This window comes from Ursus maritimus, unplaced genomic scaffold, assembly GCF_017311325.1.
Source record: "Ursus maritimus isolate PB19 unplaced genomic scaffold, ASM1731132v1 scaffold_3, whole genome shotgun sequence".
NCBI lineage: Eukaryota > Metazoa > Chordata > Mammalia > Carnivora > Ursidae > Ursus > Ursus maritimus.
Genome location: NW_024425563.1, coordinates 55,039,647 through 55,060,663, shown reverse-complemented (window position 1 = coordinate 55,060,663; position 21,017 = coordinate 55,039,647). Strand labels below are relative to the sequence as shown.

At 35.2% G+C, this 21,017-nt stretch overlaps 1 protein-coding gene and 1 pseudogene across 1 annotated transcript in view; both read left to right on the top strand.

The window, feature by feature from the left end:
• HDAC9 (histone deacetylase 9) overlaps nucleotides 1–21,017 on the top strand; it is a 684,034-nt gene that overhangs the window by 376,056 nt on the left and 286,961 nt on the right. The window contains exon 13 of the mRNA XM_040644215.1: nucleotides 13,301–13,481. Coding sequence (XP_040500149.1) covers nucleotides 13,301–13,481 — 181 coding nt within the window. The remainder of the gene's footprint in view (nucleotides 1–13,300; nucleotides 13,482–21,017) is intronic.
• LOC103659016 lies at nucleotides 16,904–19,897 on the top strand (annotated as a pseudogene).

Sequence of the window (21,017 nt, the reverse complement as noted above, 5' to 3'; positions counted from 1 at the left end):
TTTGCTTCTTGACCTGCAGCTTCCCAGGGTAGTTGTGCTCATTTGACCTCACGGGCTGCTAACAGGTAGGTCTGAGGCTCTGACACCTCTAGTTTCAAATGCTTCTGAGACTTCTGCCTTTGCTCTGTTTTCTTTTCCTTCGCGGATAATCTGATTAACCAAGTTCTCCAGAAATGTAGGACTTAGCTCCATTATGTAAAATCTATTGTATATTGTTAAATGTTTGGCTTCAACAGTTTATCACAACCTTCTTTAGCCACCAGATGACCCATCTTCCCAGCAGAGCCCCTGGAGGAGGGAGGCCTGTTGGTGGCCTTGGGCTATGCCTCATGTGGTGTTTTGGTTATTTAGTGTTGTTTCATTTATGACCCTGACTTAATAGACAGGCTCGTGGTTCTTAAATTTAAAGATATTAAGATTTAATTTACTAAAATTTATTTTGAGGGGATATTTATACAGTTTTAGGTATTCGTGTTTTATCAGCTTGGAGTTTGATGCCTAAATTTCCCCTGAAAATAGCAAATAAGTTGTGTATTTGTGAAAGAACAACAAAAAACTTACTTTTGTATGGCTAGATAATATTCCACAGCATAGATACACCATGGTTTCTACATTATTATGAATAGTGCTGTTGTGAACATTCATGTTTAAATTTTTGTGAGACATATTTTTATTTCTTTTTGATATATACATATTGTTGAAATTGCTAGGTCATGCGTTAGCTCATTGTTTAACTTTTTGAGTAACTGCCAAACTCTTTTCCAAAGTGGCTACGTTGTATTACCTTCTCATCAAGTGTATGAAAGTTCCAGTTTCTCCACATTCTCACCAGCGCTTGCTGTTATGTATCTTTTTGATTATAAACCGATGTTGTTGTGAAGTTATTTCTCATTGTGCTTTTGATTTGCAAATCCCTGATAGCTTATGATGTTGAGCATCTTTTCATGTGTTTATTGGCCATTTGTAGATGTGTTTTAGAGAAATGTTTATTCAGAAAATTTACTTAATTTTTGCATTGCGTTATTTTTTTGTTATTGAGGCATAAGAATTCTTTATATATGCTGGGTACAAATCTCTTATCAGGTATATGGTTTGCAAACTTTTTCTTTGATTTGTAGATTATTTACTTGGTGGTGTCCTGAAAGAAAAGCTTTTACCTCTAATTATATCTTAATTTATCTACTTTCGGGGTCACTTTTTCTTTTGGTCTTATATCTAAGAAGATTTACTCCTATATTTCTTAAAAGAATTTTATGATTGTAGCTCTTATATTTGGTTCTGCAATCCCTTTGGAGTTATTTTTGTATGTGGTATGAGAAAAGAAGTTCGGTTTCATTCTTTTGCATGTGGATATGCAGCTGAACCAGCTCCATTTGTTGAAAGACTATTCTTTCTTCATTGAACTGTCTTGGTACCCTTGGTGAAAATCAGTTGGCCAAAGGAAAAGGTTTATTTCTGGATCCTCAATTCAATTCCATTGATTTATATATGTCTATCCTTATGCCAGGACCATACTGTTTTGATTACTGTAGCGGTATATTAAGGTATGAAATTAGACTTCTCTTCCTACGTTAGCATATCTTACAGAGAGTTTGTGCTGTGTGACCCTTGACGCAGGGATTGGGTGTAAATGCTAGTGTCTACTCATGTATCAAATATTAGTATAGTTTATTTGATTTTCGTATTTTCATTTAAAAGCTAAATATCAGCAGAAGCTCTACTATTTTCTTTTGTATCCCACCAGATTGGTGTGTACTCCTCACTTTGGAGACCACAGCTCACAGGTACCATATTTGGGCTCTATTCCTCACTTTATAACACTCTTCAGCCAAGTATCATCAACCAGTGTCTCACCCTTACTTTAAGGTCCTAAGGTAATATTGATGTAAAATTGTACATCAATTGTACAAATGTACAATTACTTGTACATACCCAATAACATCTCCAGTACTGTAGACTTTCTCTGAAACTTCAGTTAAATTACCCTATTCTAACTATGACTTTAATAGGATAAAGTAATTATTCTAATACACTGGTGAATCAAAACAAAATAAGAGGATATCTTAGTGATCTAGAGTTGTGGATGGGTTTACCAAAGAATTTTTTCACTGTGAAGAAGAAAAACCAAGAAATTTAACTTACATTTAAAAATGATATAGATTTACCAGCTCAGTTAAATAGAGTCAGATTTTTCCCTCAAATCTAAAAGGAGTTACATAATTTTTCTCCTACTTTATCATTTTATTTACTTTTTAGAAAATAATTTTTAAATTTTAATCACGGTATAGTTAACGTATTGTTAGTTTCAGAAATACAATATAGTGATCCAGCAATTCTTTGCATTACTCAGTGCTTATCATAAGTGTACTCTTTAATCCCTGTCACCTATTTCATCCATCTCTCCACCCACCTCCCATCTGGTAACCATCAGTTCTCTATAGTTAAGTCTTGTTTTTTAGTTTCTTTCTCTCTCTCTTTTGGGAAGAGTCCATATTTCTATGATGTAATATATACATTCTTCAAACTCAAAATTAAGTGAGCTCCTGTTCTGTTCCAGGCTCTAAGTTTGGGACTGGTATGATAACAGTGCAGTGGGGGTTTCTGTTCATAGGTGGCTTGTATCTAATAGTCCCTCATTGTCCAAGTGTGAGTTAATGTCAGTTCTTGTTTCCTTTAAATACACACATGCACACCACCTTAGCATATTTAACCAATTAAAATATTGATATTACAATAAAGTAAAACATTTCAAAATAACCTCTAAAATAAAATTAAAATGTAGGCTTATTGGGCAATTTTGAAAATAAAGTAAGTCAAAATAAGAAAATAGCGATCAACAAAGCTCTCATAGTGTCAGTGTTTAGAAGTAATTGCTGTTAATTGTCTTTATCTTTTTAGATTTTTCCTAAAATTTGCACACTTAAATTTGTTTTCTCTTCTGTCCCAAATCCTCATTTTAAGATCCCAATTTACATACTTCTGCTCTCATTTATAGTATGTTGAAATTCTATAGACAAAATATACTTATACTTGTTATTGTATTCATTTATCAGTGAAAGTTGGTACAAATTAATGTATATTTTATGAGTATATATTGATCTCAAAGTAAATTAGCGTACTTTTTTTGAAGATTTATTTATTTTAGAAAGAGAGAGCAAGCAGGGAGGGAAAGGGAGAGAATCTCAAGTGGACTCTCCGCCAAGCACAGAGCCTGATATGGGGCTGTATCTCAGTACCCTGAGATCATGACCTGAGGAGAAATCAAGTCGGCTACCCAACCAACTTAGCCACCCAGGCGCCCCTAAATTAACGTACTTAAACTTAATAAAAACATTTTATACTTATTTTTGTTATTTTTCCTCATATACTTTTTCTTTTTTCTCTTTCACTCATTCTTTGTATTTTCCAATGAATCTTTATTTCCTCCATATAAAACTTAGCCCTTTCAATAAAACCATTGTATGTTGCAATAATATTTGTGTTTTATATCTGCCAACTTATTAAACTTTTAAAGTTTATTTTAGATGTATTTATATACAGAAAAAGTAATAAAGCTTATAAAAATGAACACAACATCCAGCCTAAGAAATGCCATGTATAATATACATTATATAGTATGTCACATTATACATATATAATATTATAATATTGTTATACAACATAATAAATACAATATACAATTGAGGTTACCTGTATATCTCACTCCTATTTCATCCCCTTTCTATTCCTCTGAATTTGCTTTCTTTTTTCCCATGTCTTTCTTTATCGTTTTACTACATTCATATACATATTTAAACAGCATATGTTATTGCACATTTTTAAACTTAAATAATTAACTTGATATGCATTCTTTTGCTTGTTTTTTCAGTCACCATTTTTACTCTGGATTTATTGTTCGTTTTCACTTTTCTATTTTTACTAAATATTAGTGGATTGTTCGTTGAAGTGGTTGTAACAGTTTGTCTAAATTTTAGTGGATTTTTCACTTTTACTAAATATTAGTGGATTGTTCATTGAAGTGGTTGTAACAGTTTGTCCTTCTACAAGCAGTCTGTGGGTTTCTCTTGTTCTTTATTTTCACTAATGCTTGGCATTGTCAGACTTCAAATTTTGGATCAATCTGATGAGTATAAAATGGTATCCCCTCTTGGTTTTAATTTGCATTTTTATAATTATCACTGAAGTTGTTTCTATTCATGTATTTGTTGGCTTATTGAAATGTTTCATCTTTGAATTCCATGTTCATACTTATTATCCATTTTTCTGTCCCCATTTATTTTAAGGAGTTATGTATGTAATGCAGAGATTAAAAATTGCTTTATGCAATAAATATTTGCAAATACTTTACCCCCAGTTTACCTTGTCTTCTCTTCTGGGCTGAGTGTTCTTGACCCAGGCCCAGGTATGATTAGCACACGGCCTTGAGTTGTTATGAACTTGTGTCAGAACCTAAAGTGATGCCTGCTTTGTGTGCTTGGGTCTGTTCAAAGCAGTGCTTGACAGGCTCCTCTGCTGGTAGCCTGCTTCTTCCTCTCCCACTCCCCCTGCTTGTGTTCCCTCTCTCGCTGGCTGTCTCTCTCTCTGTCAAATAAATAAATAAAATGAAAAAAAAAAAAAAAAAGCAGTGCTTGGGATGAAGAAGGACCCTGGGCCCTCCTCTCCCAGCCCCAGTTTTTAGGCCCCAGTGAAGGGCCAGTAGGCCCCAGTTTTGGGGCCTAGTGGATGCTCACGGTACATTCCAACCTGTTTAGTCTCTTCTCTTTTCCACGGTGGCTTGTATTTTACTGGCTGATGTTATATAAAAGTATTTGAATTCCTTTCCTTCCCCAACTTTAGAATGATATTCTCTACACCTTTCAGTTGTTTTTTGCATGTAGTATTAGACAGGTATCTAAATTCATTGTTCCTATTATGGATCATCAGTTTTCCCAGCATCATGTATTGACATTCCTTGTTTAACTGCTGCTCTGTAGGTCATCTTTGTTATATATGGAGTTTCTTTTTTTTTTTTTTTTTAAAGATTTTATTTATTTATTTGACAGAGATAGAGACAGCCAGCGAGAGAGGGAACACAAGCAGGGGGAGTGGGAGAGGAAGAAGCAGTCTCATAGTGGAGGAGCCTGATGTGGGGCCTGATCCCATAACGCCGGGATCACGCCCTGAGCCGAAGGCAGACGCTTAACCCCTGTGCCACCTAGGCACCCCTATATATGGAGTTTCTGTATAGTCATAGGTCTCCTTCTGGGCTCTCTATTCTATTCTAATCTATTATACTCTATTCAATAATCTATTAATACTCTATTGTGTTAAATGACTTAGCTTTTAGTATGTATAGTTACCTGGTCGGGCCTATCTCCTGAACTTATTCTCTATGTTCAAAGTTCACATGGCTATTCTCTGCCTTTGATCTCCTATACAAAATTTAGAATCAGCTGAAACATTCCAGAATTAATTTGGGAAGAATTGCTATCTTTATGATATTAATTCTTTCTATCACAGAGTGTAGTGTATCTTTTCATCTCACTTTACATCTCTGACTACATTGTGGTCAGTGTACATGATCTGTGATATTCTTTTTTCCCAGTAAAATATATATAACAAAAAAATTTTACCATTTAATAATTTTTAAGTGTATAGTTCAATGACATTAAGTGTATTCACTTGTTGTGCACCCATCACTACTATCTCTCTCCAGAACTTTTTCATCTTTGCAAATTTGAACTCTACCCTTTGCATGATAGCTGTTTCCCCCTTTTCTCAGCCCCTGGTAACCACCATCCTGTCTTGATGAATTTAGTTACTCTGTAGGTCATGTAAGTGGAATCACATAGTATTTGTCTTTTGTGACTGGTTTATTTCACTTAGCATAATGCCTTTAAAGTTCATCCATGTTGTTGCACATGTCATAGTTTGTTTTTAAGGCTGAAAAAATTCCATTATAAATATTAATTTTTAAAAGCTTGTTGACATTTGCTTTATTGTAGGGTCAGTTTTGCAATTGTGAACTTATGTCCTTGAAAGAATATATTTTATTGGTTGCATATTTAATATATCTCTAAGCTGGAGAATTGTGTTATTTAAGTCTTCTGTAACCTAAGTCATTTTGTGGAAAGTTTGTCATGACCTCCTTCCATGATGTGAATTTTTCATTTTTTCTTTATAGTTCTACCAATTTATGCTCTTAACATTTTGAGCTGATGTTCCTAGGTTTAAATTTGTTGTTGTTAATTGAACTTTCATATTTTATATGTACCCTTATGTGTTCTTTAATATTTTCCCCCTAAAGTCTGTTTTCAACATGGCTGCACAAGGTTTCTCCTCCCCTTCCTTCTTTCTTTCTTTTTTTGTTAGTATTTTTTATATGTCTTCATAGAACCTTTTAATTTAACCTTGCTCTGCGAAAGAATATAGCCTGTCTTTTAAATTCAGTTTGACTCTTTCCATCTTTTAACTGGTAAATTGGGTACCTTCACATCAACTGTGTTTAGTAATGTGTAGGGATTTTTTTCTAGCATCTCCTTTTGTGAATTACAGTCGTTCAGCATTTTCAGTGCTTCATTTTTTTCTCCATCATTTTTTCTCCATTTACTTTGGGTTGATTGCTTCTTGATTTTGCTTTTTTTTAATCAATATGGTGTATTTTCATAAATTTAACTTGTCATTTCTTTTTTTTAAATTTCACTTAAATTCCAGTTAGTTAACAGTGGTGTAATATTAGTTTCAGGTATACAATATAGTGTTTCAACACTTCCATACATCACCTAGTGCTCATCACAACCACTGCACTCCTTAATCCCTATCATCTATTTTACGCATTCCCCCACCACCTTCCTTCTGATAACCATCAGTTTGTTTTCTCTAGTTAAGAGTGTGGTTTTTGGTTTGCTTCCCTCTCTTTTTTTCCCTTCACTCATTTATTTTGTTTCTTAAATTGCACATATGAGTGAAATCATATGGTATTTGTCTTTCTCTAATTTAGCTTAGTATAATTGTTTCATCCATGTTGTTAAAAATGACAAACTTTAATTTTTTATGGCTGAGTAGTGTTCTGTTGTATATATATATACACCACAACTTTATCCATTCATTAGTCGATGGACACTTGGGCTGTTTCCATGGTTTGGCTATTGTAGATAATGGTGCTATAAACATTGGGTACATGTATCCTTGTGAATTAGTATTTTTGTATTCTTTGGGCAAATATCTAGTAGTGCGATTGCTGGATTGTGGGGTAGTTCTATTTTTAACTTTTTGAGGAATCTCCATACTGTTTTCCAGAGTGGCTGCACCAGTTTGCATTCCCACCAGCAGTGCAGGAGGGTTCCCCTTTCTCTTTTTCAAAAATTTTTGTTTACTTTAAAGTTATGCACATAATTTTTATTTATTTAATAGCTACTTTTAAATTATTAACATGCATGTTTAGTTTTAAAAGTCTAAAGTTAACCAGTACTTATACACCCATCCTGAATAATAAAAAAACTTCAGAAGATGTAAATTTCCACCGGCCCTTGGCATTTTATAAGATAAGCTCTAGGGCTATCTACAATTCTAATTTTCTGAAAAGAAGACTTCTGAAGTTCAAAACACTGTGAACCAAAAAGAAAATTAAATTTTCTCATAATGCCAAAAAAGAAGGAACATATATTCTTTAAAGAAATGGCTTTGGAAATAGAATTTTAACTTTTTTAAATAATTATTTTCCCATGAACTTTTTTTTTTCCTTTTAGGTCATATCTTTTATTAAACTAATTAAAATAATTCTGATTATTTCAATGGTTATTTCAAATATTAAACACTATAACTTTTTATTTCTGTATTTGCTTTGCTGAAATTGCATAATGATATTGATTAGAGCACATAATTAGCAACCACCCACATGTCTGGAAGCAAATGTAACCATCCGAAACAAAGTGAAAACACAGAAGCCATAAGATAGGTCCCTGAGCAATGGCGACAAGAAAGCAAAACCAAACCAAAGAGAAACATAACCAAAAATCACTGCTATTACAAAAAAATAGAACCTTGAAGTTGCCTCTGCCTAGGGGCTTTATTACCTCATAATCTCCATTAGCAAGCCACCCCCAAATAAATATTTTACTAAAGGAGAACATTGTGCTTGTCATACAGAGAACTTCAAGACCTTTCCTACCCACTTTGAATGCCTAGCCCCATGATTTAGAAACGCCTGTGCCTCAATACCATTGATGCCTTGTTAGGCATCAATGAAGAATTTACAAAATAGGTATGTAATAACTCCTCTGTGAAAGTAATTTACAGTTTTTATCAGTGGTGGGAGACAGATGATGTACAAGTATAGTGGCCTTAGACTTCATTCATATAACGAAAGGTTGACTTACACATCTCAGTAACCTGAAGGAATTTCCTGGAATGACCATCTGATAAAGTAACCAATCAAAACCAAATCCCCAATTAAATCACCTGAAAAAAGAAAAACTGATGTATGTTTAAGAAATGGACTCAGTGGGACACCTGGGTGGCTCAGCTGGTTGGGCATTTGCTTCAGCTCTGGTCGTGATCCCAGAATCTTGGGATGGAGTCCCGAGTCCCCGCTCAATGGGGAGCCTGCTTCTCCCTCTGCCTCTGCCTGCCACTCCCCCTGCTTATGCGCGCTCTCTGTCTCTCTGGCAAATAACAAAATAAAATCTTGAAAGAAAGAGAGAGAGAGGGAGGGAGGGAGGAAGGAAAAGAAAGAAATGGACTCAATATAGTATGTTTAAAAGAGATTTTAATCAAAAATGCTTTATTGAAGTGAGAGAGTATTATTCACTTAATGGGCATTTTTCAGTGGGGTTCAGTAGATGAAAGTTTAACTTGGGTGTCCATCTAATTTTTATTAACAGGTTTTGTCCTCTTCAACATTTTGTTTTCCTGACAATGCAGCAGAGAAACATGTACTTTTATACTTACTTAGAACTAGGAAAACAACCATGGACAAAATTCTCTCTCATTAAAATTGTTAATAGAAATAAAAGCTTTAGTGAAATCCTTCAGTCCATTCCAGTTACAACAGAAAAATACTACCTCAGTTTTCAACATCAAGGAGGAAGTTTTTTTATTTCTGAGGAGTAATATCCATCTGAAATAAAAGTGGCTTACCATTTTGTGATACTTTTATGTCAAATATGCAGCATAATAATATGTCTTTTACTGGATCATCAAGACTCCCCCTACACGTTAAAAGCCATACTTCATTTGTAAAAGTGTATGATGTAGTCAACTCTTTTGAAAGTGAATAAACTTTTGTCTCTTCTTTAGTCCTTTTCAGTAGAGGTTCAAAAATATTTGACCTATGTCTGCTCTTATGTCTAAGTTTCAACTGTTTATTTTTAAAAACATTTACCATTTTTCTTAATTAAACTGTTAATATGGGTGGTACATGGAAAGTTTGGGAACCTCATAAAAGTACAAAGGAAAAATAATCCTGAAATCGTTCATTTCCTTCATTATCTCTTGGCTCCAACAGTAAATAATTTCAGGGTGTTGTCCTTTGATAATTGTTTTGTCTGGTCTCTATTTTCTTCTATTTTTCACTTGTCATTCCTCAGTTTTTCCATGTCATGATTGCTTATAACATACTTTCTTGTTTTATCTTATCCTTATAGTGAAAGCTTAAGGAGGACGATGTTTCTCCTTGCTACTTATTTACTCAGCCTATATTTATTAACACCTGCTATATGTGAAACACTGCATGGAAATATATGAATCAATGGGCAAAGCTCTTATCCTTTTGGAACTTACCAACTAGAATCAAGTGCTTGAATATGGGGTGTCAACCCACAAGATCGGGAGCCATGCTTAATTCACTTCTGTGTTTTTACAACCCAGCATGGGATCTCTTTTCTTCTGCATCTGCAATAGATATTGGGTGGACACTTAATGTGGTATATAAATAACTATTACTGAACAAGTTATTTGTCTCTTACCTATATGGCCATATTCCTAATATTAGAGATTGGATAAGTAGGATTCTGCCTACCTGATTGTGAAGTTCTGTGTTTAGATGTAGCATTTGTTTCATGCTTATGACTTAACAAACTATTACTCCATTATCTCAGAGGGTTCCTGTGAAGCTCAAGTAAGCAATAAATATGCTTTATTTAAAAAGAAGGAAGGCGGTGGTGTTATTTACCTGGAGCTCTTACAGCATTGATTTATATATTAAGAGATAAAACATTCAGTAACCCCAGTCATCTAAAACATGGTTATTTTATTATTGGCCTTTAACTTCCAAATATGTTACATATTTTTAATGCACAAATAATTATTTAGCTTCAAGAAAGTTTAAGAAAAAGATATACAATGCAACAGGAAATAAGTATACAGATGAGTTAGATTCAGTCCCCAGTTCAAAAAGCTTTCAACATTATACATGGAAAGATAATTTTTCTCTCATGCATACAACTTATCTAGAGCCTTTCCCCACTCTTTACCTGGTTAATTCAACTTATCCTTCACATCTCAAATTAAACATCACATTCTTAGATGGAAGTTCCTTCAATCTTTATTATCAGATTTTTCTTTACATTTTTTCATGGCACTCTGCATTTATCTTATACAGCACTCATTATATTTATAATTGCATTATACTTAGAAATATTTAGTATCTATATTCTGACTAGGCAATAAACATAAAAAAGGTTCAACGTACCAGCAAAGTGTCTGGCACAGAGTATGAGCTCAGTAAGTGGTATTGCATGTAGTAACTAATATGTAAAAGATGATGGCAGGGAAAAGGAGAGAGAAAAAGTGTGATGGGAATGTAATGGAAAGGGAAGGCATTTAATATAGGGGTTTACAAAGGTTCTATGGAAAATTTCAGGTTTTCCTTAGAGGATGTGTATAATTGCTGAATGTGCAGCTTCATAGACACATCTAGAGGAATGATACAGAAAAGATAGATTGGTGGAACACAAATGATCAAGGCCATAGTATCTATAGACACAGTAGACACTGTGCTTAGAACACATGATAGCTTAAGGGGCCCACAGAATGTTTTAAATTTTAATTTTTTGATCAAAAGAAAAAATGTTACAGTAATATATAATAATCCAATGGGTGCCAATGTAAGCATAGAATGTAATTTTTAATACATATATATATTCTTTAAGATAGATAGATAGATAGATAGATAGATACCCAAAAAAAGGCAATAGTGCCCTGGACTCGTGATAATCAGAATGTAGCCCTGGGGACAATATTTGTTAGACAGTAGCTAGATTTGTCTAGAACCTAGAAAAGGAATGGAAGACTTAATGTTGAGAATGCAGGTTGGCCTTAGGTCAAAGAGAGTCCAGATGTCAGGCTGGGGAAGTTCTTTAAACTTTGGTTTCTTTCAGAGACTTTTGTGTCAACTTCTTGCTTACAGGGGGCTTTTGGAAGAAAATTCTTGCAGAAGGAATAGGATGGATTGTCTTAGAAATAGGGCAATCAATCAAGGGCCTTTTGCATTAGGTTAGATGAGGGTTAAAGAGAGTACAGTAGGAAGAGATAGAAGGGTTGGAGATTACAGACATTCAGGTATATATTTACCCATGCATTTTAGATCATGTGCAGAAAAGCCCCTTTTCCTCATAGAAAATTCCCTAAGTCATAATTATAAATTCGTATTCCCTCTGAGTATAAATTGCATGAGAGAAGGAACCATGTCAGTGTTACTGTTGTATCCTCACGGCATTGAAGATGGAGACACTCAAGAAAACAGGAGAGTTAGCCTCCTGTCAAAGTGTTAAAACTATTATAACTAGAACTAGATCCTGACCAACCCATCCTTATCATCAAAGCCAGTGTTCAAAGCCTGAGCATGTGACAAATGTCTTCCAATTGATTGATGGTTCAGTTAGAACAAAACAGCAGTAACAACATATACATTAACTGTGACTTATCTTAAAGTTAATTTTAAATGATTATTTTCTGAAAATTGAGTAGTCTTAGCCTATGGTCCATAACTAAATATTTATTCATAATCATAACTCACCCATATATGTGCAGCGTAAACTCATATACAGAGGAAGTTGTAATGACATAAAACCATGTAGTATGCATTGAATACAGTTGTGTTGCATGTAGATTTGTTAGCAATATAAGTGGGTAATTTGTACACTTAGGATGTAACAAGCCTTGTGCTAGACAGAAATACAAGTATCACATATAATGGCATATGTTGGGTGCTAGCAGCTGGGTTAGGTTAGTAGCAGGAAGGATAAGGCAAATCCTCACTAAGGAGAAGTGATGTTTGGCTCAAGTCTTGAAAGAGTAAATGCTAGCCAGGTAGATCAAAGCAGAAAGGCATGTAAAATTTTAAAATTAGGGAAAATTACTCTTAAAAATACTTTTATTAATTTTTTGGAAAATTAGTTTCTTTATCTGTGGCATATGATAATCATCTTTTTATCACTGTTCAGCTATTTTCAATGTTTGTTCAGAATATGGAAAAGGAAAGAAGCATAAAACGCAGCATGAAGGTTATGAATTCTGTGATTTTGAAGAAGAGGGAAGATATTCACTGTGTAATATTGATAGGTAAATTAGCTGCCTGTCTATATTTTAGAGATTGTCTTTTTTGGAAATGGAGGAATAGACTAAATGAATTTTCAGGAACTTCCAAACTTTGGCTTTTTGATTTGATAAGTATGAAGAATGTTAACATTGTTAAATCACTGAGATTATATTTAATGCTCTTTAAAAAATCTAAACATTTTTATAGTATTGAGATTATACTATTCAACCTATGAAAAATTCATTGTTCTATACGATAATATGAAAACTGAAAGGTATGAAAACATAGCCATTTAATTGGTAATTTTTAGGCTCCTATAAATTTTATTACGAATATTACGGAATAAATTCAAGATAGAATTTTCGGTATTGAGGCTTATTGGCAATTTGAAAGCAGCTGAATTGTTCTCCTACTTTGTGTTGCAAAAATTCCAGAGCTATATTCCAGACGTTGTTATCAAGATAGGAAATGAATCTAAGTCGATGTTCCTCTTGAGGTTAAAGGTCTGTTTCTTTGAATCAGTTCAAATTGACAGCCCTCCTGCCATCACCTCCTCCTTAGCCAGGCAGACAGGCCCTGGCAGTCAGTGTGAAAACATCTGTTGAATGAATTTATTGACTAGATCTTGTTTTTTCTCTCTCTTTCTCTATTTTTTTTTTCTTTTTCCTTCACACCGTTTATTATGTCTCTGACCTGATGAACTTAATTTGTTTACACGTCGTTCTCAGTGTCTCCCTCAATGCTTGTCTCATGTTTCTTTCTACTGTGCTCTTTTCTTGGCAGCAGCCCTTCCTGGAGCCCCAGCACACACGTGTGCTCTCAGTGCACCAAACTCAGCTGGCTGTGGTTGGCATGGATGGATTAGAGAAACATCGTCTTGTCTCCAGGACGCATTCCTCCCCTGCTGCCTCCATTTTACCTCATCCAGCAATGGACTGCCCCCTCCAGCCTGGCTCTGCAACTGGTAGGAATCCCTAAAGACTTTCCCTAATAGGCAGGCTAAATGCACCGTTCTTGTAGGATTAAGCGATTTAAATGCTCTGAATAACTCCAATAGCAGAACGCTCTATTTTAACCCAATGCAACCCAAATTTTATGAGGTTATATTGGCCACAAGACAAACAGCACATCTGATAAATCTTGGGCTTAGTATTAATAGCCTCATAAATTGTTATCATTCAAGGGCCTGGAAAACACATCAACAGGTGCATAGGTCCCTTTTGGAAACAAAATCCCTACAACATTCTTTAGCAGTGTTCTTCAGTCTGTTCCTCCTAGTAGTCGTGGCCACTAGGAAATTTATGATGTTCAGCTTCATTTGATTCTAAACAGTGCCTCTCTCCCAGTTTGTTTTTCACCTTGTTTTGTTTGTTTCATTGTTTTCTTCTGACCTGCTGTACAGATGACTCCTGGGAGACAGTGGCGCCAAGTCAAACCTTGTTTAATGCTGAATACATTAGTTCCATTTCTATTTATTATGGCACCTTTGGGTGGGCTATTTGACCAACCTCTTCCTTTGCCTACAGCTGTGTTTGATATTTTAGAACCTGGCTACAGAGGAAAACAAACCAGATAATTCCAAGGCCAGAGGAAGGTCGAATCTGGAACATACACAAAAAAGGGGTGCTATTCACTCTCCAAAGGAACTGTGCTGTAAATATCCATGTGGATAAATACTCCTTTCTGTCTTCACTAGAATGGGGTCCAGAAGATATCCATGCTCTCAAACTTGGGGCTGATCAGATGAAAGATATTATAGCCTAAGGGGCTCATAACTTGGATGCAGCAAAGGGAGTATTCATGTGCACCTTCTCTCAAAGGCTCTCACAGGTTATCTGATTTATTTTTGAATCAATTTTCAGGATTCAGAATTTGTTTTTGTGGCTTTGGTGACCTCATGCAACCCTTTGTGCTTGGAAAAGTTAAAACACTTTTTCTAAAATCACATTCCCAAGCCTGATATCATCTTATTTAAAAATCAATGAACGGAATAGCCAAGTTATTTAACTTTGACAGACACTTAAATAAGTATGCAAAGGAACTACTTTTTTATAAGGTGTTACACCACAAGCCAGCGTTCCATCCTAGGAGTTACAGGCTGGGTATATTTGCATATATTTCTTGCACCACATTAGCCACTGCCTTGGATCCCTCTATTTCTCAGAGCATAGCAGACCTGCCCTGGTATCCCAGACAGCCCAGGACTGCAGCCCAGTGTCAGCAGAAGCTGCTTGGATCAGCCATGCCTGGTTCTCTCCTTCGTCTTCAGAGAGTGTTTGCTCAAAACCAGATATGTGATGTAGAGGAATACTTTTGGTAGCTATTCAGATCAGTAGCGTTCAAGAATTACATTCTACTAAGTTCCTTTTCCTGAAAGTTTTTTTTATTTAGCCATAAGCTTTCAGAGAACACAGAACAATAATCATCCTGTCATAATGGCAATTCCACTCACTCAAAATTATTTCCTTAATTTTAAAGTGAACTTAATTATAAAAGTTTCATGATGCTGTTCCATGTATGTTGCTGTCTACTATTGAGATCCTATTGGTTGAGTTTCTTTTCTTGGTTAAGAGGGATGACCCTTTCCTGACGTGCTTTGGTTTCCTCTGCTTTTAGATGTTCCTTCAATATGAATAAGGCAAATTCCTTGAATATTAGAATGATACTACAGGTTTAGGAAAACAGTGTTGCCAGATGGACAGGGTTGGTAGGGCTTAGAAGAATCCAGGTGAAAGAGTAGACTATAACCCTACTAACATAAGCATGACAAACAACCTAATCATTCAGACCAAATACTGGGTCATTTCAAATTGTTAGTTTCTTTCTTATAATGTCAGCATCCTAGTATTTGTCAGAGTTTGTATTCCAAACACAAGTAGGGAAATGAAGTTGAGATTATTTTCATACATAATGCACTTCATAGGGCACATTTCTTGCCTAGTGATTAAATAAACATATTTTTTAAAAAACAGGATTTTAGGGGCCCTTGGGTGGCTCATTGGTTAAGTGTGTGTATTTGTCTGACTCTTGATATCTGCTCTGGTCATGATCTCAGGGTTATGAGATCGAGTTCCCCCTCAGGCTCATGGAATCTGCTTAAGATTCTCTCTCTCCCTCTCCCTCTGCCCCCTCCCCTGCTCATGCACATATGTGTGATTGTTCTCTCTCTTTAAAAAAAATGCACAGGATTTTAGGGTTTCTAATGTCTTGATTTCAGAGGTGAACTATTAAGACTTTCATTTGTAGTATGTTTGAAAAGAAGTATCTTTAAGCATTAAATTCCTTTCTTTTGATTTTTTAACATCTATTTATTGTAGGTCCTTTTAAAAAATCAAAAGTGACAGTCAGGTATGTTCCTTGGAAATATTTAGGTTTTTTTCTCAAAGAAAGTTATACGATCTCACCCACTCAATAGTTGTTCCATTAAAAAGTGAGGAGGAGAAAACAAATACATTGTAAAGGTGATTTGCTTACACTTGTCCTGTAAGAGCTGTACTTTTTGCCATAACTTAAAAAGTTATTTAGTAGTTAACTCACATACTTTTCAAGGCACACCTTTTCAAACTCGCACATTCCATGTGGATTCTCAGCAGCCAGATAGAGCAGCCACAGCACCCCCTTTTTGAAAAGAACAAATCAGTGTTCCCAGGGGAAAATGTTTTCTGAATTCAGTCAGTTGTTGAAAGATGAAGTCTTCAGTCTGTTTCCTGTGAGGACTTGAATGGACCAAGAAATGGGCTAATATGTAGCCACTACCTGGTGGCCCTACAGAATGCCTGGTAACGAAGAGCATATGATCATGATGCTGCTAGTGACAATGAAGACTGTATTGTGCAGCCAGGTTGCCACATATTCTTTTAAAGCGATTTTATGTTATACTGTAATGAGTAATAATACTTATTTTTTATGATATTCAATTTAAGAGGTGGAGTTTTTGTTCTGTTTAAAGCCAAGGCATATTGTTATGTGACTTCTGGTGATTAAGGAAAGGGCAGCGTATTTTGTTTTCTTTACCATAACCATCTTTTCTGCTCAACTCTTCCTAACAGAGATGAGGCTTGGCCATGACTCAGAACAGGGCATTGACAGTATATAACATAGTTATATCAAATGGGATTCACTGAAACAAACAAACAAAAAAGGCAAATGAATTTGATTGGCTTTATCTTTCCTATCACCCAGTACAATTTAAGATCTTCTATCTTCCAGCGCTAGGCTGTTCTACATAATCTGTGAGAAATTCTTTCTTTGTAATACTATCTTTTTAGTCAGTGTCTAGTGTGAATAGGATCATAGTACTCAAACTAAACCAACATTGTGGAAGCCATTAAAAATAATTTAGTTAAAAGAATTTTTAAATTGATGTTTAGTGGGTAAAACGGCATGATGGAAAGTGAAATGCATTTGAAAATTTCAGTATGAGAATAGCAACACTGGCCTGCCTCCCTTCCTCCTTTCCTTCCTCCCTTTCTTCCTTCCTTCCTATGGAAGATGTTTTCTCCAGTCAGGCTAACTCCAATTAATCCTTCATGTTTTTGTTTATATGTTATTTTCTTTGGGAAGCCTTGCTTGGTCAGCTAAGTCCAAATTAAATCTATTCTGATCCCTCATAACAAACTGGATTTTTCCTCAAATGTTGTAATTATTTATTTCAGGCATTGTGTTCCAGTGGGCTTTCCATGAGGAAAGAGACCATGTTTTTCTGTTTTCTCTATCCCCAGTACTTAGGTACATGGCTAGCCCCTGGGAAGTGCTTAGTGTATATATTTACTGTGTAATAAATGAGTAAATCAACAAACAAATGAACAACTCAATGAAATGAAAGTAAAAAGACATGAATTACCTAAAATTACACAAAATCATTGATAAAGTGAAATTTTGGGGTAGCATATTTTTATTAACCAGAGAAAAATAATACATGTTTATTGAAGGCAATTTGATAAATCTAGGAAACTTTATAGGAGAATCACCCATTATTCTATCACTCAGAGGTAACCATAAGTAAAATATGGATTTATTTTCAGTATGTTTTCCTCTTCCTATGTGGCTCTCTTTAACAGAATAAAGAAAAGTTATATGTATGTTTGTTTTCATATTTGTGTGCATGTGTGTATTTGTCAGTATATGTGTGTGTGTGTAATTGTGTGTCTGTGTGTTTGCATGTGTGTGTGTGTATTTTAAGACCTCTCAGAGCAACTTCTTTTACCACCTCTATCAGAATGGAGAGATTAATTTCTTTTGGGAAGATAATCAGCTTTGAAATTACCATCTTCAATATATATGCTTAAAATTTCTTCTGAAAAAGTTTTTGAAAAATTGCCCATCTAAATCTCACTGAAGATGGTAAAAATAGCTATCTTGTTTATTTAGGCGATTAATTGAACTTGATCACATATATTAAATATCATAACATATATCATAGCATATATATTTATAAGTATATATAAATAACATACATATTTATGTATATATTTTTTTTTGGCTTTTTTATGCCTCACACTGTCATTCTATTACCTTCACACATACTTGGACACACACTTATTTTATTTTGGTTCCTATAGTAAATCATATTCAATGATCTAACTAATAGGAATGATGTTCCCTTCACAGTTTCTGTATCACATTCTCATAGTCCCTGAGTTTTGCTTGTTTGTGTTTGTTTTTGTTTGTTTGTTTGTTTTTTTGTTTTTGCTCACTCATTCTTGAACGTAGAGAAATCTTTCCGGATATTTGCCAGCAAATGTAGTGAATTCTGTTTGACTTCACTTTTTTCCAACTTACATGCTGGTTGAATCTCCTCTTTGGCTATGTTGTTGAATGGCAATACTAGTCCAATTCCTAGGTTTCAACAGACTATCTCATATAGTATTAGTTGGAAGGCCTAAGGTGGGATGCCTTCTGTCCATTTCCTTGTTAGCTGTCTGATACTGTGATAAGATTTACATAAAAAATTATGTGTCTTAGAAATTCTTTTTATCGGGGCGCCTGGGTGGCTCAGTCATTAAGCGTCTGCCTTAGGCTCAGGGCGTGATCCCGATGTTCTGGGATCGAGCTCCACATCAGGTTCCTCCACTGGGAGCCTGCTTCTTCCTCTCCCACTCCGCCTGCTTGTCTCTCTCTCACTGGCTGTCTCTCTCACTGGCTGTCTCTGTGTCAAATAAATAAATAAAATCTTAAAAAAAATTCTTTTTATCTACTTAGAGACATAGTTTAACAAATTTTAAACATTCACTTTTGGATATTTCATTTGTTTGCTGGAAAGATCAAGTTTCACAATTAATAATTACACTATTAATTTAAGTGTACCACAGTCATACTCAACCACTAGGAACATGCCATCATTGGGGTCCTCACAGTTTGACAGGGATCCTTTGATCACAGTGATGAAGGTAGAAAGGCCCCTCAGGAAACCTATGCTGATATTGGGGGATTGGTCAACGAAATCCAGGAAATTCAGGAAACTGTGGAGCTTCCTCTCAGTCATCCTGAATATTATGAAGAGATGGGTATAAATCCCCCAAAGGGGGTCATTTTCTATGATCCACCTGGCACAAGTAAAACCTTATTAGCCAAAGCAGTAGCAAACCAAACCTCAGCCACTTTCTTGAAAGTGGTTGGCTCTGAACTTACTCAGGAGTACCTAGGTGATACCTAGGTACCCATTAGGGAATTGTTTCCAGTTGCTGAAGAACATGCACCATCCATCATGTTTATTGATGAAATTGATGCCATTGGAACAAAAAGGTATGACTCAAATTCCAATGATGAGAGAGGAATTCAACTAAGAGTGTTGGAACTGTTGAACCAGTTGTATGGATGTGATTCAAGGGGTGACATGAAAGTTATCATGGCCACAAACCAAATAGAAACTTTGGATCCAGCACTTATCACACCAGTCTGCATTGACAGAAAGATCGAGTTCCTCCTGCCCAATGAAAAGACTTTGAAGTGTATCTTTCAGATCCACACAAGTAGGATGACACTGGCTGATGATGTAACCCTGGATGACTTGATCATGGCTAAAGGTGACCTGTCTGGTGTTAACATCAAGGCAATCTCTATAGAAACTGGTCTGATGGCCTTGAGAGAACATAGAATGAAAGTAATAAATGAAGACTTTAAAAAATCTAAAGAAAATGTTCTTTATAAAAAACAAGGAGTCACCCCTGAGAGGCTCTATCTCTAGTAGACCACGCCTGTGTTCCTTTTTGAGTGTGATGTGCAGGATGCCCACTGGGGTGCCTTCATTTGTTGGTCACATGAAATGTTTTCTCCCCAATTAAGTGTGCTCTTTCTTAAAAAAAAGAAACAAAAATTGCTGGCACCCGAATCATAATGAACATTCAGTGACTGTTTATTACGTTTACATCTTTCAGGAAAGATATCATGCTATCTATATGTATCATGCTAAATTTCTGTCCTTTGGCCCTGCGAGATATTTAATAAACGTTGTTGAGCAGATACCTTGAGAAGGTGTAAAACGTCAGGCATTTCCCAGAAAAGCAATATGAAGTTGAGTGTTAAGAACTAGGAATCAGGATTAGGAGTTCTAGGGTTAAAGATTCTAGACTCAGCTTAACCCCTAGACCGAAGTAGACTCAACCTAACAGTGTGATATGAGACTGGGTATAAACCTGAAGACAAGAATGGTGTCTGTGGCTAGATAATAACCTAATTACATGTAATGATTAAGAAAAGGGAAAGATAAATAGTAGGTGCTTCAAATACTTATTTAATAAAGCTGAAAGCCAGAGAAAGTACAGAGTCCAAGCATATCTAGAAAATGTAGCAAAATTTTTTTTGATGGAAAGTAAACTTCTAGGGTTTACTTTCTAGGTTTAAAATACAGGTAAAGACTTTATGATAAGACTCCTTTGTGTATTTTCCCAAATTCTAATTTTAACTCTTGTCCCATTGATCGAGAGAGAGATTGATCCATTGGCTTATGTTGCAAATGGTAACCAGTAGGGCAGAAAGGGTCAAAGAAAAGTAGAATTCCATGTGAGTCCCAAAGAGAAGGGCAGGCTTATTTCTCACCCTATAAGTCTTTGTTTCTGAAAAAAAGAGAGGAAAAGAATGGAGATGAAGGATGAGGTTAAAGTCTCACCTTGTACACTACTTGTTAACACCTCATTGCTATGTCATTAAGATGAGTAAGTGGAGGTTTAGAGTTCCAGACTTTATTTATTTTCCCTTAAATTCAGTTGTCTGTCCAAGAGCTCCTAGATTTTGTATTATAATCTCCAGATACTTGGCAATAACTTCCAGCTACCATAACCTGTTTTATGATATTTTTTGCAGTGGTTTATGGAGAAAGTGTTGTTAAAAGAGGAACAATACTATGGAGCTAAAGTTAGATATGTCAAGAGATGAAATAGTGAAAAAAAATTAACCAACTTGATGAAAATCTCTAGTCTTATTAAAAAACCATGTTTTCACAATGAGAGAGATGCTGTATTTTTTGTGTCTGTTATCATTAATATATCTTTTATGTGGTAAG